We start from the raw sequence: 20,026 nt of genomic DNA on the forward strand, positions 1-20,026 counted from the left end.
TGAATGATTTATATTTGTATTTCATCAATTTCCCTAGCTTTTCTTTTTCTTAGGAAAATACCAAGTATAAGCTATGCATATTTTATAAAATTGTTAGGTATTTGTTCTACATCACAGGTGTCAAACTCATGACGTCACGTGATATGTTGCGATGTATCGCGATTTTTTCCCCATTGCCGGCAATGGGGTGATGCATAGGGCCCACAGGCCGGCAGTTTGACACCCCTGTCATTTGCATCTTTGTTCTACATGCACTGTGCACAGATTTTTCATGGAGAAAAACATTATTACAGGAAGATTTGGCACACTTTTGCAGAAAAACAGAATAGAAGGTTAATTATTTATTTTTCTCAATTTGGGGTATATACAGAAGTTTGTTTATTGACTTTTCCTGAGTGTACTGCATCACAACTAGTGTCTGAAGCACCTTAGTTTCACAAATTTCAGTTGATGTCTTTTTCAGAATGTTTAGCAAGTTCAAATGTTTTGTCAATTGATCTGGAACACTACTAAGTAAAATAAAAAGATATTCCTTTAAGTGAGATACTGCCATTTGAAGTTTGATTTGCATATAAGCATTTCAGATGAAAAAGAAGTCAAGATACTGACAAGTATCCTAAAACTACTCTACTGATATTAATAGTTGGTGGGACATGGCATCTGTATACTTGTAAGGTAGTCTCTAGTTTAAAGATCCTAGCTTGTATTGAATAACTTGAGCATCCTTAGGATACAACTCAGTTTTGGTTGCACATGTGGCATACTGACCAAAATATATCCAACCTGACCACAATCAGGAAAAGTTGCATGTGATATGTGTACAACTAAGGCTACTAATTTAGTTTACTCTTTCTTTGTCTTACTAAAATGCCTTACTTGAATATTTTGATGAACTAAAACTATGATAGTTAATATAGATCAAGATGTTTGGCCCCATCTGATAACAATCATGGCATAGGAAGTAAATATTACTCTTTTTGAAGGGATTTGATCTTTTAAATCTAAACAGGTAGTCCTCAATAGCCTGATATTATGGGTCACAAGTTGTGATGGCTGTTAAGTGAAGCACCCATGAGATCACCTGGCTTAATGACCCCCAATCTCTTCTCTCCCCAATGTGATCATTAAAGCTGAAAGGAGAAGGCTAGAAGTTGTGGGGAGGTGGTGGGGAAATGAAACTGGAAGAAAGCTCTTTACTACTTTCATTTCTCCTGGCATTTCACACCTTGTCCTGCCTGGGCTAGAAAGAAAGGTATTGCAGAACAAGAGCAAGCTGTTCTGTCCCTCGGCATTCTGAGGCTATGTGGCTACTAGTATTGCTAGATAGTGTCCCTAGACACTTCAAAAAATGGCAACTTCCTGCTGATTTCCCTTGACCGGCATAAGTGAAAAAGCTGGCAGGAAATTGCAAGTCCCAGACTGGCAGGTAGGGTGAGTGAAGGAATAAGGGATTGTGTGGCAAGGTTTGAGGATGATGTGGGAGGATATTGTGGGAGGCACGGGAAGGGTTGAAATGCAATTCTATTATTTTATTCACCCTTCTTCCTCCATGAATACTTACTTCTTCCCATTCTGAAGTAAATGACGGTGTTCTTTCAGAATTTCTTCTAGAGGTTTCTTGGATAGCTGAAGAGTCATTCCAATTCTGTCTTGCTTTGTGATCATTAGATGGATAAGAAATAAGATCTGAATCTGATTTAGAAATGTATTTGGATAAATGAATGTCAAGAAGTGTCTTTGGCAAAGATCGTATTCGTCCAAGTGTGCAAGCACGTTCTACAATTCCTGCAGCATTAATTACCCACTGATCTCCAGTTCTTGTGATACCGGCCAATGTGTTAGCTTCTCCTATAATGTTTTTAGAAGGAAATATAGTTCTATTCAAAATTGGTGGTTTTTTCTTTTTAACCAGAAGACCAGTGCTATTTTCTTGCAAAGATTGTTGTGGATTCAAAATACTGAGGTTCAAACTAATTTTCTGATTCAAGTCATCCTTTGGACAAGTTTTTCTGTAGAGCTGAAATGGATTTTCTGGTGGGTCACAAGCAGGTGATGATCCATGTAGAAGGCCAGCAAACTGCTCCAAAGGGTATGCTTCTAGATGATCACTGTCAATGGATGTTTGCTGGGTTTCTGTAAAATATAATGATCCTTATGGTTTATTATTTTAAACAGAAATCTTTCTTTCCTTTAGCAATAATGCATTGTTGCTTGCAAAATTAGAAAAAAATCTGATAGTAGTGTTAAAGAAAATCAGTTTGCTTTTTAATTATGTTCAACTAGTTCACTGGAAATAATACACCATAACAAAAAGAAAAATAATATACTGTTCTACATTTCTTGAATTAGTCACTTACTTTGAGAATCTTAGCCTTATTAAATTTCTATGAAGTTGATATAAACAAGAATCATATAATTCGGTGTGTCATAATCTTTTAAATTTTAAATTCTCTTTATCTACTATGCAAGATATATACGTAAGCACTGAAAAACCCGATTAATGGTGGCAAATAGCCGCTCCCCTCCACAAAGTAAAATGAAGACTGTGACTTCTTACATGTTACAGTTTTTCTTAATTATCCTTGCTTTTCTACATCTGCATGTGTCATGTATGTAACACTAATAGTACAGGTAAATGGATTTATCAATTGAAATAACATGCCTGTGTCTAGACAGTGTCTAGAATTGAAGTGTTTCAATATACTGAATATTTCTTTTGCTTTCACCTTTGTTCAGGTACATAATACATAATAGCTTTAAATTATCTTTTCCTTGGTGTTCATTCAAGATAAACTATAGATAGAACTAAGAAAATAATTTAAGCTCCACTTGGAAGTATACGTGCATCAACCTAATAGTGGTGTGTTTTATTTATTTATAATATTAAGAACACTGTTTTTCAAAATAATTATTAAAGATTATAATTGCAATAGTAAAAGAAGGAAAGAAGAATAGAAAGAAAGAGTATATACTGCAAAGGAAAATTAAAAAATTAAGAGAACAGAAAGAAAGAAAATAAAGAAAAGTACCAATATAATGAAGAACAAGAAAATACACATATAAAGAAGTGACTTTCAACTTTCATCACAATAAGTATAAACAATTTCAGTAACTTTTTACCGTCTTTTAATTTATATCCAATTATCTCTTCATCCTATGTCCCATCTCTTATATATAAACAAATCCATCAAGCATTTTGAGGTGGTTCTTAGAAGTTTCTGAAACAGTTTTGTCTTATTTGGAGTTTCCCCAAAGTTTTATATTTTAGACTGATATGATTCATTCAAAGCTTAAATCATGGATTATTATTAATGGTATAATTCCTCCTTGATCAAATTTATGAACACATCAAAGATACCTTCTTTCTATAGTTTTGATTTTATTTTAGTACTTATTGCTAATATAATTAGACTTTCTGAAAATATTTATAGAACTAAGTTTTAGAAGACCCAGCAAAGTAGGACTAAGGTTTTAGATTAGTATTTGTCTTCTTGCTATAAAAATGTCAAGGGATTTTTATCTTGCTATAAAAATGTCAAGGGATTTTTCTCAGAATTGTAAATTTGAAATGATCATATGATTATAAAAATGGAGACAATTGAGTAACAAGGTCTACAATATATAGGGTAAAATAAAAGTGATTAATTTAACTGTGGAGTTGATTAACATTCTTATTGGCCATCTACATATTTTCCAATAAATTACATTAAATAATTTAGCAATGCTCTCAGTACTTTAGCAAGTATATCTTGTATGATTTTCACTGTGCAAATTACAAATTCATGTTGTAAAAAGTGGATTCAACATTCCAGACTTTAAAATTTATTATAAGGCATTTATCCAACCTGGCTAGAATAAAAACTGTTAATATAAGTCTCATTCAATTATTGTGTGTTAAAGCTTAATATGTTTTAGGATGGATCAAGACAGCAAGTATGCTAGTTTTCAGAGGCATGAAGCTTGCCAAAATAATTATCAACCTAGACTGTGAAGGGACAAATTTAAAACTGAATGGCAGCAATGTTCATGTAGGATGTCTTGTCAACATTTCAGTTAGCTTTTATTTTCAACAAGAGGCAAGGAAGAAGACTGTTCTGCAATATGGTAAAGGATTTTGGAGTTCTTCTGTTTATAAAATAATTTCCAAAATCTTTTAGTCATTTAAAAATTATTAGGATTATTAAGGTTGAAATTAAATTTTTCATTAATTTTATTGTATTGTATGTATTTATTCTTGTTTAGTTTTATACAATAAAACTATATAACAATAATATTATAAACATTCATATACACATACACACCCACACATATATTGCTGTTATATATTTTGAAATATTTTAAGTGAAATATTATTTTGCAAAGTTTACATAGGAAAATCAAACATAGTCTATAGGTTGGCAAATATACTCCTTCAAACACTAAGAGTTTTGTTTTTTCATTCAGTTTCCAATGTATATGCTGCATCAGGCTAATATCCTTCATTCTAAATATTACCGTATATAATGGAGTACTGGGAACAGTTGAACTATATACTAAAGTAATAAAACTGCATTTTTGTTATGAGTGAAAACTGAATTAATCATACCTACTGAATAAAAATATGTGTAACAAAGCAAGAATCAAATTATTAGATGAATAATGCTTGTAAAAATTATATCATATTATATCAATAATAAGCACTGTGGTTGCCATAGCAAAGGATTCTAGTATGAAATAAAATCTCTTGTTTGAAATGTGTGCCATAGCTATGGTAACAAGCACATTATGACACTTCTGCTGCTAATCTACTTAAATTATCTTTATACTTGATTTAGAAAGAAATATTAATAATACAAATCCAAAAATATTTCTAAAAATTGATAATGTGCAATCATTGGCACACTGGAATGTTGAACATTCAATAAGAATTAGAAAAGGAGAGCATTCAGCAAGTTACTGATGCTTTATCCAAGGTATGTTTGAAAAAAATGTTGATGCGTACAAAGCAGTGAACAGGTGTCTTAATTCATAAATCACATTATTTATATGAATGAGAAATGCTACATAAGATACATCATAAAATAGGTATAAATATTTCATAAGACATTATAGAATTTAATGAAGGGCTGGGATATATATATTTGTAATAAATACATGAATAAACAGAACAGATTCATCATTCTCTTTAAATAACAAATAAAATTGGATAGTATTATAAAACAAAAATTGTTAAAAAACTACAAAAGACACATTTCTATAAACATAAAAATACCAAATTTATTATTTATTAATAATAATAAATAATTATTTATTTTTATGATACACAATGAATGCATAACTATTTATGAGTAAATACATATGTATCAGATGTAAATTTGATATAATACAAATACAAATAACTATGTATTTATGTATGTATATACATGCACATATGTATATTTGTGTGTGTGTAAGTGTATGTGTGTGAGAGAGAGAGAGTGACTGCATATAATTCCTAGTTATTGGAATATGAACTGGAAGGCAACCAGGAATCTGAGCCTGAAGCCAGTCATCTGACAAATGGGTGGGGGTTCAGGCAAACCTCAAAAATAGGAAAGGATAAGAGGGAGGGGGGAAAATGGGCTCCTACAATATTTCTGTAGCATTTAGAAGGGAGACTATCAGAAACTCCACACATGCTATATCCACTCCTGTCCCAGTATATGATGAAAGTAAACTATAAGAATAAATGGAATGCTTAGCAAATGGCTTAATACTGAGCAGGAATAAAACAAAGATGTATGTGGTGGAATCTTCAGCTAGAGTGAAGGGAGGGATCAAGGGAGTCCCGAGTTAGAGTCATTGCAACAGCGTAAGCAGCCCAAGCTCGGATCTCACTCAGAATCCTTGAAGCCTTATCTTGCTTTTCTCAGTCTGGCAAGATTCTTGTAACATAGCTGGTTAGCAATAAACTACTGTTGAGATTCTTCCTGCATTATTCTGATCGTTTTTGCCTAACAATGTGTGTCCTTCCTTCCTCATATTTATGTAGTCCTCCACTTCACAGAGTGCGACTCTGTGTGGCATACAATAAAAAACAAACCATAAAACAAACATTCCATGATGAAAAAAGAGAGCATCTTTGATATTACAAACAGTGTAGCCATTATAACAATTCTCCAGTTCCTTGAAATAACCAAGCCTGTTGACACAACCACAATTTGAGGGCCTTCTGGAAAGCTCCCAAGAATGGAGTTAGTCTGACCTTGAGAGAAATAATGCTCTACAGCAGGGGCGTCAAACTCACAACATCACGTGACGTGTTGTGACATATCACAACTTTTTTTCCACCCCGGCAATGGGGTGGGCGTGGTTTCAGCATGACGCATCCAGCCTGTGGGCCGGCAGTTTGACACCCTTGCTCTACAGGGTGAGCTATAGAAAAGGGCTGTCTCCTGGGTCCTGCCAGATTAAGTCCTTAATAGAAGAGACCCACAACATACCTTTCCTGCCAGACATGATAGGACAAGTAAACATAATTAGGAAGAGGATTTAGTTATTTAATGTATTTATGTATACCATTTAGTTTATTCAAAGAAAATTAAATACAAATGCCAAAATATTTAAAAGAAAAAAGACAAAATAAAAAAAAAAACAAGAAACAAGACATTAAAAGGAAAAAGTGTCTTAAAAAAAGGAAAAAGACTAACATATATACACATATCTTCCCTAGTTAATGCTGATCAGTATAATACAACAGTGTTAATTTCCCACCCCTTGTGAAACAGGCCCAAAAAAAAATTAAACTACTAAACTACTAAGTCTGTTTATAAATTGTTGGCCTGTCATCTATATACTATATTAATAACAAAATAGTTAACAGGAAAAACAATAATAAATATATTATATAAAGGTAATAAAATTATTATTAATAAAAGAAAGACAAAATTGAAATTTGAAAAGCTTCTGTTAACCAACTGTTATTGTAATCAACTCATAGAAAATTTACTATGGCTTCAATCCCAAATCATCCCAAATATTAAATTTAATTGGTCCTGGATCAAATATCCATGTTTGTTTCTTAATACCATCTCTTATCAATTGCTGATTGATTGAATATAATAAGTCCAATCTCCAGAGCCAACCTATCTTCCCCCTCCAAAAACCAGATAAGATTAAATTAAATATAAGTCCATTTCCCACTCTCCTTCAAATCCCTTTTAAAAAAAACCTATTTGCCACTTATTCACCCAGAGAGTTCTCTGCTATTATATAAAAGCACAGGGTTGAGCTTTGGGAAGGGGCATGAAATCAAGTTATTTCTAACTCGATGTTTTTCTGAATATTTTCCACAGTCTGTGTTGTTTCTGAGCATATAGTTATAGCTTTTTACAAATTCCTTTTGTGGGTTTAAAGTATTTAGAGTTGGTTTCTTCAAAATATTTTCCACAGTCTTTATGAGTTCATCAAATCTTTTAGAAACATTCAGCTAAAGATTGACTATTGCTAGATAGTCTCTTTCCCCCGCAACAGGAGTGTCAGCCTCCTTCTCCTTTCTGTAATCCAATATGTTGTTGCTCAATGGAGTAGATAAATATAGCAGAGAATAAGTAAAATGAACAGAGATGATATTTTCTGACTATTTTGATCCAAATATCTTTTGCATGTTAATAAAAAGCAGATTCTCTGCAGTGAATAGTCAATAATATACAATTCAAATATAAACACTTTCACCATTCAAAGGCAAGTTCTGTTTCCATACGGAAAATGGAAATAGAAATGTTGGTAAAAACAGCCAAATAAATCAAAGTGAGAAAACATAAAAGAACAGATAAAATCTAGCAGGGGGTAGAAATAAGTCAGTATTCAGTCAGCCAATTAACATTTAAAGATAAAGAATAAAAGCAAAAGTTCAAAAAGTGAAATTAAAAGTCCCAGGCATGCTTACGAAAATGTTCTGCTGTTAGGAAGAGATGTAAAAAGACCATTGACTTTCCGGCTGCTCCCACAAGGAGCTCCAGTCTTCAAGATTTCCCCTCCTGGATGGTTTCACAGCCATCCAAAAGTCACCTTGGGTTATTTGTAAGGGCCCCCATTCAAATCCAGAGGGTAAGACTGCCAAAGAACCAGCTCTGGAAGCAAACACAGATCATGAGTAAGAGGAAAAAAGTCCCTTACTCTTCTGCAGCCATCTTGGGGAAAAGTCTCAGATATTTAATGTATTTATGAATAGATCTGTAACTAATATTTTTGGTAAAGTCTGTTGGCAAGGGATGTGATCCTATATTCACTTTCGTATGAAAATAATGACATGTTGTTGCTGCAGAATTGAAGATTGAAGATGCAAAAAAGAGTACAGACCTGAAAATTATCATATAAATGACGAACATATATATATATGTTTAATGAAATGGCAAACAATTACAAGTTATGTCCTAGAGCAAGGTTTATGCACTGTTCACTAAAGATAAAACTGGACGAGAAATAATAAGACAAGCAAATATAAGTAGAAAGTTCATGGACACTGTGAGGAACAAATGTTTGTCAAAAGAAGCAAAAATAGTTGTATAGTGTTATATGGAACTGAAAGTTCATTATCTTAATAGAAACATAAAAATAAGTTGGATGCAGTGGGTGGTATGTACACATATTTAAATGTGTGTGGTAAATCAAGAAGACTATATTAAAATTAGCTGGTCAAAGAATGAATGAATGAGGATTAAGTTGCAATACAAATATATAAAGAAGGTGTGAATTGGTCAAAAGGAAGACAAAGACCAAGAAAGTTATCCCTGAATGCAATTGATGGGAGTTTAAAGAGCAATAAATGAATTGGGCATGGTTAAACGGGTGTAGTTTCTAAGAACAAAATGGCATAGATGTTTATCAAAAGAGAGAAAAGATGCTTTTGGTCAGTTACAGCTGTAATAAAATATTCTTCTATTGCTTTATACTAACAGCTTTTTCTTCTACCACATCAAATTTTAAAAAATAATTGGTCTTTAGCAGGATAGAATAAGACTCCTCAATATATAGAAATAAAATGTTTAGGTTTGTATGCATATTCTTGAAGTTCTCTGTTGAAATAGAGTAACAAATACTAACATCCCACACAATCATTACAGTAACCATCATGCATGATCAATATTTTTGAATTACATATCTCTGGCTCCCCCAAAATTGCAAAATCCTTCTGTGAATATGTTATTTTACTGTAAAATGCTACAAAAATCCCATAATCAGTGATATAAAAAAATAAATACAATCTATACTGCAAAATAAATAGTGATGGATATAATATTTCAAACTGAACAGACATGGAGGTACATTCTGAATAAAAAATAAAATACAGAACACAGTTCATACAAACAAAAAAAAGTCTTGGGCATAACTGCTCAGAGTCGCTCTGTGAGTGAGATGGGTGGTCTCTAAGCCTCATGTATAAATAAATAAAATAAAAACTTTCTCTTTTTTTCTGAACAATGAGAAGTACAAAGAAAAAAAACAACTTAAGAATATATGGTTCATTATCCTTACCCTAACCGTAACCCTAACAAACTTGTCCCAAGGTATGCAATAGTAAAAACCAGAGTGGAATGTAAGCAATGAGTTAAATATAATATTCAACTTAACAGAACTCCAGATGCAACAAATGCAACAAAGTATATTTGAGAACTGCTACAAATAATTTTCTCATTCTCACACATCTTCCCTTGTTTAAATGGAAATCAAGAAGGCACTGTACATTCTTCGCTGTCCAACATATGTTGCTACCTGCTCCAAATAGTTGGATCCTCATTAAATGAAAACACACAAGATCACCATCAGTCTGAACTTTGATTGAAAACTCAAAAGCCATTCTCTGCATTTGCCTGTGAAGTATCTCAGCCACATAAACATCTTCTTTGCTCTTTTTATAAAACTAACTTTCTTTGCTTTTTATTGTAACTTTTTAAACTATTGTTAATAGGTACTTTTTAATCCTTATAATCTGATTTATTGTTTGTGTTTTTATTGTATAACATATTGTTTGTAAACCACTATCACTGAGTGTAAGTAGGTGGCCATATAAATCCTTAAAATAAGATAAAATAAAATAAAAACTAGTAAATTCATATTGTTTTATCACAAAAGTTGCAACAATAAAACAAATAAATAGAAACAACCTTTCTTTTCTACAAACTTAAATATCCTTATTCCCTTCTATCTCTACTTGAGCAGCCATGTTGAGAATTCTTCTTTTCTTCTGCCTCTGTCCTGGCACTGAGATACAGCTGCTAGAATTCTTTCAACCTAAGGGAATCTTGTTTGCTTCCCATAAAAGAAATTTTGCTGTTTTTTTCAATATACATGGCATAATCGGTAGTTTTAGTAGGCAGTAGGAAATACCTCATCTAGTTCAGAACAACTCAGTAAATTTCTACTTATCTACCAATATATGTGATTTATTTTAAAAAAGGTATTTTCTTCTTTGAAATTTGTATTTGTTTGATTTCACTGTCAATCATCCATCAGAAAATCTCTATCATTTATTATGCCAGGATAGGGCTTTACATGCATAAATATGCAACATAAAAAACAATGTGTTTGTTGTTATCAATACAATAGTGATTTATAAATACATTCATTCACACTATTACCAGACAAGAAACCAAGATATGATGCAAGTAAACAAAATAAACTAAAATTTGGTACTCACTCTAAATAAAGTGGAATTCTCATCACAAAAAGGGATAAGATGAAGAGAAAGTTTATTCACTTTCTGTGAATAAATTTATTCTCTTCCCTAAAAAATGCTATGAATATATAAAATTATTTTTGTTTCCAGAAAAATTTCAGAGATGTTCATGTAATAAGTAAAGTAGTAAGTAAAAAGATTCAGTTCAGTGGTGAGAAAAAGAAGATCCAACACTTAGGCAGAAGAAACCAAATGTATGGATATAGAATAGGAGATACCTGGCTTAGTAGCAGTACTGAGGAAACAGATCATCACAATACGATCCAAGAATGTGCTGCAGCTGCCAAAAAAGCCAATGCAGTCCTAGGCTGCATCAACAGAGGGATAATGTCAAGACAATGAGAAGTGATATTATCACTTTACACTGCACTGGTGAAACCATAGTTGGAATACTGTGTCTGGTTCTGGTCCCCACGATTCAAAAAAGATGTTGGGACTCTAGAGACTTTTCTCTGTGCAGAGAAGAGGAGCAAAGATGATAACGGATCTGGACACTAAATCGTATGATGAACAGTTGAGGGAATTAGGTATGTCTAGCCTATTGAAGAGAAGGATTAGGGGAGGGGGGACATAACTATCTTCCAGTACTTGAGGAGCTGTCACAAAGAAGAGGAGATTGTTTCATTCTCTAAGGCTCTGGAGAGCAGGACAAGAAGTAATAGGTGGAAGCTTGCTAAAAAGAGATCCAGCCCAGAAGTAAGGAGATATTTTCTGACAGTGAGAACAATTAATCAATGGAACAGCTTGCCTCCTGGAGTTGTGGGTGCTCCATCACTGGAAGTTTCAAAAATAGGTGGGACAACCATTTGCCTGGGACGGTATAAGGTTCCTGCCTTGAGTAGAGGTTTGGACTGGAAAACCAGTCCCTTCCATGATACTATATTTTGTTAAACAAAATATTTATAGGAAAACTTTTATCTATTTTCTTTGTGTGACCATCCTTAATTACAGGTTGGCTTTTGTGAACATAGCATAATCTGCCCAATAAAGCAGATGGCTGGCAAAGAAAAATATTTAGTTCATTCTACTTTACTTGAAATAAGCATCTGTTCAATAATAATCAAAATAATTTCTGTTCTGAAATAACTACAGTGAGGAAAAAATTATTTGATCCCGTGCTGATTTGTAGGTTTGCCCACTGACAAAGAAATGATCAGTCTATAATTGTAATGGTAGGTTTATTTTAACAGTGAGAGACAGAATAACAAAAAAAAAATCCAGAAAAACGCATCTCAAAAAAGTTATAAATTGATTTGCATTGTAATGAGTGAAATAAGTATTTGACCCCTTCACAAAGCATGACTTAATACTTGGTGGCAAAATCCTTGTTGGCAATCACAGAGGTCAGACGTTTCCTGTAGTTGGCCACCAGGTTTGCACACATCTCAGGAGGGATTTTGTCCCACTTCTCTTTGCAGATCCTCTCCATGTCATTAAGATTTTGAGGCTGATGTTTGACAGCTCAAACCTTCAGCTCCATCCACAGATTTTCTATGGGATTAAGGTCTGGAGACTGGCTAGGACACTCCAGGACCTTAATGTGCTTCTTCTTGAGCCATTCCTTTGTTGCCTTGGCTGTATATTTTGGGTCATTGTCATACTGGAATACTCATCCACGACCCATTTTCAATGCCCTGGCTGAGGGAAGGAGGTTCTCACCCAAGATTTGACGTTACATGGCCCTGTCCATCGTCCCTTTGATACGGTGAAATTGTCCTGTCCCCTTAGCAGAAAAACACCCCCAAAACATAATGTTTCCACCTCCATGTTTGACGGTGGGGATGGTGTTCTTGGGGTCATGGGCAGCATTCCTCCTCCTCCAAACACGGCAAGTTGAATTGATGCCAAAAAGTTTGATTTTGGTCTCAGCTGACCACAACACTTTCACTCAGTTCTCCTCTGAATCATTCAGATGTTCACTGGCAAACTTCAGACAGGCCTGTACATGTACTTTTTTGAAATGCATTTTTCTGGATTTTTTTGTTGTTATTCTATCTCTCACTGTTAAAATAAACCTACCATTACAATTATAGACTGGGCAAACATACAAAATCAGCAGGGCATCACATTTTTTTTTTCCTCACTGTACATCCATTATGTTCTGCATCCAGTTTTGGTCACCGCGATGTAAAAAAGATGTTGAGACTTTAGAAAGAGTACAGAGAAGAGCAACAAAGATGATTAGGGGACTGGAGGCTAAAGCATATAAGGAACGGCTGCTGGAATTGGGTATGTCTAGTTTAACGAAGAGAAGGACGAGGGGGGACATGATAGCAGTGTTCCAATATCTCAGGGGTTGCNACTTCCTGACAGTGAGAACAATTAACCAGTGGAACAACCTGCCTCCAGAAGCGGTGAATGCTCCAACACTGGAAGTTTTTAAGAAGAGACTGGACAGCCATTTGCCCGAAATGGTATAGGGTTTCCTGCCTGAGCAGGGGGTTGGACTAGATGACCTTCAAGGTCCCTTCCAACTTTACTATTATTATTATTATTATTAATATCCAATTTTGAAAGAAAAAAAGGCTGATTATTCCCTACAGCATGCAAGAGGACTAGATATGTAACTTTTGGATTATTGGATTAATTATTCAATTAATAACAATAAATAAAATACTCTAAAGTATTACTATCATTTCCACTAATAATTTGCTAAAAGCAAATCCATAATTGCACCTTGTATAGTTGCTTCAGTGGAGCTGCCTTTCAAACAAACATGGTTACAATCTTGCAGTTTTACCTATTTTATTTCTTGCACCACATCAGGTGGTAATGTGTTTACCATTCTAATTGCTCATTAGACTTTGTGCAGGATGAAAGGGAGAAGCAATCTGTTCCACTGTTGCATGTTATATCCTCAATAGATGGACACATTGGGGTATTACTATTTGGAGAATTCACACTGTGTCTATTAGAAAGGAATTGTTTTCCTGCCTATGTATGTTTATTTTTCACTAGTCCACTTTTCATGTCATGAAAGAAAAGAAAGCCAAAAATAAAGATATAAAAAGATATGCAGGTAGAGACTAATTTTCAGTGCACACAATGGAAATTTTCAAGCAGCTGAAAAACTAAATTACATTTAGCGGCTGAAGTGGAATATTTTCTACAGTCATGCCCATTGTAGCAACATTAAGAATAGCAGCAAAATGGAGGGTAATGGAATCACAACAATAAAAACATAAAAGTAGAATGCTTTTTAACTGAGATTTTCAGTTAAACCGTGCTTGCTCTAGCAGAAGGTATCACTCTCCAAATAATGCCTGCTTCTGTTAGTTTTGATTCTTCCTTGCCATGTAAGGCTTCATCTTTCTGCTATTCATTGACTAGAACCACATATTATTACAATATTACATTGCTCTTTGCAATTTTATATACATTTTTAGCAATAAAAATAAATCTGTTTCAGAGCTGTAATTATTTTCTTCAACAGTTAGGTTAAATTACCTTCAAATATTTCCTTCCTACTCTTTCTCCAGGTAACAGGAAGTTGTTTGTTTCTTTGTCATTGAAGTACAGTACATTAAGTTACAACTTTCATTATATAGATTATATACATACAATTATAGCTATATATATATCCTACTATTAAGCAATAATAATGTTATTTTCACCGGTTTATTTTATTTTATTTGACATAAAAACCCGTTTTGAATTTCATATGAATTACATTGTGCTAGCAAGAATCATACTGATACTGATTAAAATTCTTGGTATTTATTTTTTTACAGAATTTTTACATTAAAAATATTTTACAATTATTTAGTTACATTCTTGCATATTTATAATATGCCATTCAGTGTGTCTTAATTAATTTGTAGAAACTTTATTCCATATTCATCCATAATGTTGTATTTCTATTTTTATTTTTTAAACAGTTTCTAAAAGATTTGAGGCTAAATATTTCTCTTTCTAAATCAAGGTGTCAAACTTGCAATGTCATGTGATGTGTCGCAATGTATTGCGACTTTTTTTCCATTGCCAGCAATGGGGTGGGTGTGGTTTTGGCATGACGCATCCGGCCCACGGGCCGGCAGTTTGACACCCCTGCTCTAAATCTTTTTCTCTTACTCTTTAAAAAACTATCATTGATCCATCAGCCATTAGAATAATTGTGTTATGTTTTTAATTATGGCACTGAGACATCAAACCCAATTCTAAAAACACTACTCACCTAAATGATTTAAAGCAAATTTCCTTAAAGCATTACATTCAAAATAAAGCCTACATAAAATTATTCAGCTCCATCAATCAAGATTACTTCAAAAATTTGTTTCCCTATTAATCTATTTAAGGATTACTTTATATGCAGCTATTAAAAATGATTGTATATTCTTTATAGAAAAAGATATTATTGAAAATATTACAAGTTTGGAATATTTATTCCATAATAAAATAATTTTGTTTGCCTAGGGTGTTATAGTAAATATTTTCAGTTTATAGAATAAATGTAGTTTTCATTTTTGTATCATTTAAGTACTTCTGATATTTCCTATTCCTCTTCTTCCTCAAATTGATCTGATTTAAACAATGCTTAAACTTTCTTTCAGAGACCCTTGCCATCTATTATTTATTTACTGCTTTTCTGTTGTTAAAGGTACACCAAATCTTTTTACACAATAAAATATATTACAAAGTATATATTGAGAGAGGGGATGTGCATTCAACAGACTATTAAAATTATCTGCTCAGATGAGAGTAGTTTACAATGACTTGATTTTCTAACAAAATAATAAAGAGTTCACCAATTGCCAAAAACTCTTTAAAGAGCCAACAAAACAATTCAAAAGGAAATTATGTAACTAAAGTATTACTAATAAAAGGCATTCTCCTCATATCCCAATGGGACAGGGAATAGGTATCTGACAGTGAACTAATGAATTGCCAAATTCACATGAAAAGGTTTGTATCACAGATCCTCATGACAGTTTTATGAATAATAAACGCAGAAATGTTTATTATATTATTTCACAATAATGTGAAATCACAGCTGCCATCTCTTTAGCTGGTATTGGCTTGATATTCCTTGAGTTCTTCCTAAGAATTTAGGATTTTGTAATATATTGGCATAATATATGTGCATATTCAAGCATGTGGTTTTTGTAACTGACAGATGGAAAATGTGTCAATGCAGAGATTTTCTAAGTGCAAAACTCATACAAAAATATTTGGGTATGGCACCTGCACTGGGATCTCCATGGCCAGTTTATGCCGTGATCTTCAAATTTCAATTTTCAGATCTAGTTTTTTTCTGATCTCCAATTCTTTGTCTTCAATTCTACTATCCCCTGGTATCAGCACATCAATTATATACATTTTCTTCTTCTCAACCACAATTAAATCTGGTATATTGTGAGCCAATACTTTTAACAGTTTGTATTCAGAAGTCCCACAATATTTTAACATGCTAATTTTCAACTACTATTTCAACTATATTCCACCGATTTTTCATTACTAGCACATGGTAATTTTACAGATATTCCAGTGAATCATTTTGGTGAATGTATTATATCATTGTTTATAATCAGTTTGTGCAATCTTCTTGCATGAGCTGAGTATATGAGCTACTGTTTCTTCCATCTTTTTTGCACAATCCACACTTTAAATCATTTGACAATTTTTCAGTTCTGGCCTTGATTGCATTAGTTTAAATAATATGCTCTTGAGCACTCAAAATGAAGCCTTTCATTTCTTTTTCTTTTTTAATGATTCATTTGTAAGCTATTGCCAGGTTTTGCCTTTATCCACTTTTCCCTCATTTTTTAAAGGAAATTGACCATGTAATGCTCTTCCTTGCCCAAATTCTGTTATTTTTACTACATTATTTCAAATATTCATGTTTTGTTTCCTGCACATATATAAGTTCCAATTTTTAATTTGCATTAGTGCTTGTTTTTGATCATTTTTTATGTGATCAGCTAATATGTGCTTTTCTTTTTTGACAGCTCATTTGACTTGAATGTATCCATTTCTGCAGAGAAGGTATAATCTATCAATATTATTGCGGAGATGTAATGCATAGTGAATAGTCATTAGCTTTGATCCAAACTGTCCAGTTCAGCTTCTGTCCAGTTAGTAATTCCAGCTGTGTATTATTATTATTATTATTATTATTATTATTATTATTATTATTATTATTATTATTATTATTATTATTATTATAGTTCATTGCAGTCAGCCAGATGTTTAGACTGGATTTGGCATTTTTGTTCACCTGTCGAGTCCTTCCCAAGGACCTGAGATGTTCTTGTTTGATGGTGTTAAAGCTATCCTTCACAGGATGTTAGCTGTTTGAAGTAAAGGTGCCTTTTGCAATTGATTGATGATTATTTTTGTCAAAGTTTCAATGGTGTTCAAGTGGTGCTCCAGTTGTTTGGGAATTGCACCAAGGTGCCCCTTATTATTGGTACTACCTTTGTTTTCTTTTGGCTGAGTCATTCTACTTGTATTTGCAGATCTTTGCTTTTGTTATCTTCTCCAGTTTTTTCTCTTCTATTTTATATCACCAGGTATAATGCCCCATCCATTATACAATTTTTTGTCCTTCTTATGAAAGGTTATTAAGTCTCGGTTGTACGTGGCAGGTGCTTGAATTCTAAAGTCCCAAAGCACTTTAGGTTTTTAATTCAACAATTTCAAAGAAGTTATTGTTTGATGAAGTTAAAGATTTTATTCTGTTAAGTCTCAGAAGAGCCCAACTGAAGTACAGTATGAAAGCACAGGTAAAAAAAACCTTATTAACAATATTTCAAAATATTCTTAGTTTTTTTTAAAAAAGTGTGATTATATAATCAAAATTGTTTTACTGTTTTTAAAACTATTAGGAATATCTTCTCTATATATACAATTTCATGAAAAATATCAAGCATATGTAAAAAACTAAGAATCACTGAGATTGATGAGTATATGATAGATAATGTAGCAACTGAAGAATTAAAACTTTGTGTTAGTATTAAATAAATCAGTGCAGAACCTTGATTAGATGGAAATTGAGAACAGAAATAAAATGAACAGCTTGCTTCTTTAAAAAAAACGAAAAGGAAATGAGGCACTTGTAATTAAGGGAAGTAATATTTTATAGAATGCATATATTCATTTCTTCAAGTGGTCAGTACTTAGAATTCTTATTTTTACAGATTCTCCAGTTGCGTCATTTACACTTATATGTTATGTGCTACACATATATATCTTTTAACCAGCAGCTTCTTCAAGATTGAATTTAAATCTAGTGAGGATAGACTCTGAACTCTTGAGAATAGACTCAGGACTTATAACAAGAGACTGTAATGCAAATCTAGAAATTATAGCACCCCTATGCATACAACCAAAAGTATGGATCCGGAATGTAGACAACACCTTTGTCATAATATAAAAGTAATAACTAGAGAAGACACATGAAACAACCAACATCTTCAAAGGCATAAAATTCATAAGGGAAGAAGAAAGCAACAACACACTACCCTTCCTGGATATTTCTATCAGCAGAGGAAGTACCAGCAAATCTTCTATTCTACATCTCTCTAGTGTAAAATTCCCCACATCTATGGTAAAACTACCCACATGAACCAAGTGCTCTACTACCAAAATCACAACTCAATTTTCTATAAGAGGAACTGTGTAAGAATATTATTCAGGCACTGCAGCAATCCATAACACTAGAAAAAGGAAGCAATTTCCTATACAACACCTTCCAAAAAAATGGTTACCCACACAACTTTATCAGAAAATGCCTGTCCATTCAACTCACTACAGCACAACAAGCACAAGCTACAAAAAGGATAACTTCATACATCAAAATCATCTTAAAAAGAACCAAAAGACTATTATAACCACCCAGCACCAGAAACCAACCAAAGCCGTCCAAAACATCAACATTCAAGATCCAATGAAAACTCCTTAATTTCACAATAAATGGGTAGTACTAGCCATAGTTTCAACTGGAACACTGTGAGCATCCTAAACAGTAGAGAGTTCCTGGAAGTTTGACCCTCAAACAAATTAGCCAACAACAGGCACAATGAGCAACATTTAAACAGCATTCAAAAACAATAAGAAAGCTAAAAAAGAAACAATAAGACAGAATACCTCCTCACCAGCAATCAGTACCTAGATAATCAGAACTTAACATCAGGATTAAGACAAACTCACAATGAAACAGTAAACAACAACCTAATCAAGGAACTAGCAAGGAGAAAACAACAGCCCTATCAATACTGACAGGACAAGCTACTGTATATAAACTTCCTTCTAGAAGATGTTACCTAGTTAGGTAATGAAATGTCTGCAAGCAACCAAACTCAGAGAGTAACAAGGACTGCACCGGATAAGCAATAATAAGTTTTATTAGACCTTACCAAATGTTTAATATACTGTACTCACAGGTGCTGACAGTAATTTAATACTTAAAGGTGTTTGTAAAGTCTATAAAATTATTATGCTTCTTACTGAAATAGTCTGTCAGACATTCAGGCCAGAAATGTAACACTTTATTGATAGACTCTACTTCACAGAATGCAGTGTGTAAATGATCTGGTAATCAGTAAAACTGTCTTATGTTTGTGTGAAATGTAGTTTAGACAAAAGACCAGTTACAGCATTACATAGGTCCTGGAAGTCACTGGATAAGAGTAAATTTGGGTATTTTTAAATGCATTTAAACAAATATACGGTACTTGTCAGGCACAAGCAACCAGAACAAACCTGTGAAAAGCCAAACAATTCCTTTACTGTTGAACATTATTTACAAGAATCTTGCCAAACTGACTGTCTTCCCTTGGGAAAAGGCAAATATAGTCCTAAAGGTTTGATATCAGAGATTTCCCCCCAAAATCAACTCCATGCTGGAATGTCTCTTTTCTCTCCCTAGAGGTGCCTCCTCTCCTTCAGTTTTCACCACAGTACTTTTATATATTTGTTTACTTGATTTCCTGTTGCCTTTCTGTTAGCATAAAATATTTTATGTGGCTTGTAATATGAAACATACACACACACAAATAAGTAAAAAAAATGAAATTAAAAACAAATACATTAAATATATATAATATATTCATTGAACATTCAACACATGATCAGAGCAATTTCCTAAAAGGTAGGAGAAGGCAACACATTCCCCAAGAGAATGCATTTTGCAGCTAAGATTAATATGCAAAAACCACAATTTATTTTTAAATTACAGTATTCCATTTCATTTCCAGGCTTACCACTTAAGTTTTAAAATAGATTTTCTAATAAACTGATAAATCCTGAATTACGTTCCATCTCCAGGAATGTACTTAATGTCTTATGGTAAATTAAGAAAAATTCCTAAATCCTGGACCCTTCATCTCAATC

The 20,026-nt window shown here is 33.1% G+C and overlaps 1 protein-coding gene across 1 annotated transcript in view; it reads right to left on the reverse strand.

Annotated features, from left to right (window-relative positions):
* LOC107289403 (ankyrin repeat and sterile alpha motif domain-containing protein 1B) overlaps positions 1–20,026 on the reverse strand; it is a 114,292-nt gene that overhangs the window by 24,096 nt on the left and 70,170 nt on the right. The window contains exon 13 of the mRNA XM_015818158.1: positions 1,562–2,133. Coding sequence (XP_015673644.1) covers positions 1,562–2,133 — 572 coding nt within the window. The remainder of the gene's footprint in view (positions 1–1,561; positions 2,134–20,026) is intronic.

The sequence above is a fragment of the Protobothrops mucrosquamatus genome, unplaced genomic scaffold (genome assembly GCF_001527695.2).
Source record: "Protobothrops mucrosquamatus isolate PMUCROS unplaced genomic scaffold, P.Mucros_1.0 scaffold687, whole genome shotgun sequence".
Classification (NCBI taxonomy): domain Eukaryota; kingdom Metazoa; phylum Chordata; class Lepidosauria; order Squamata; family Viperidae; genus Protobothrops; species Protobothrops mucrosquamatus.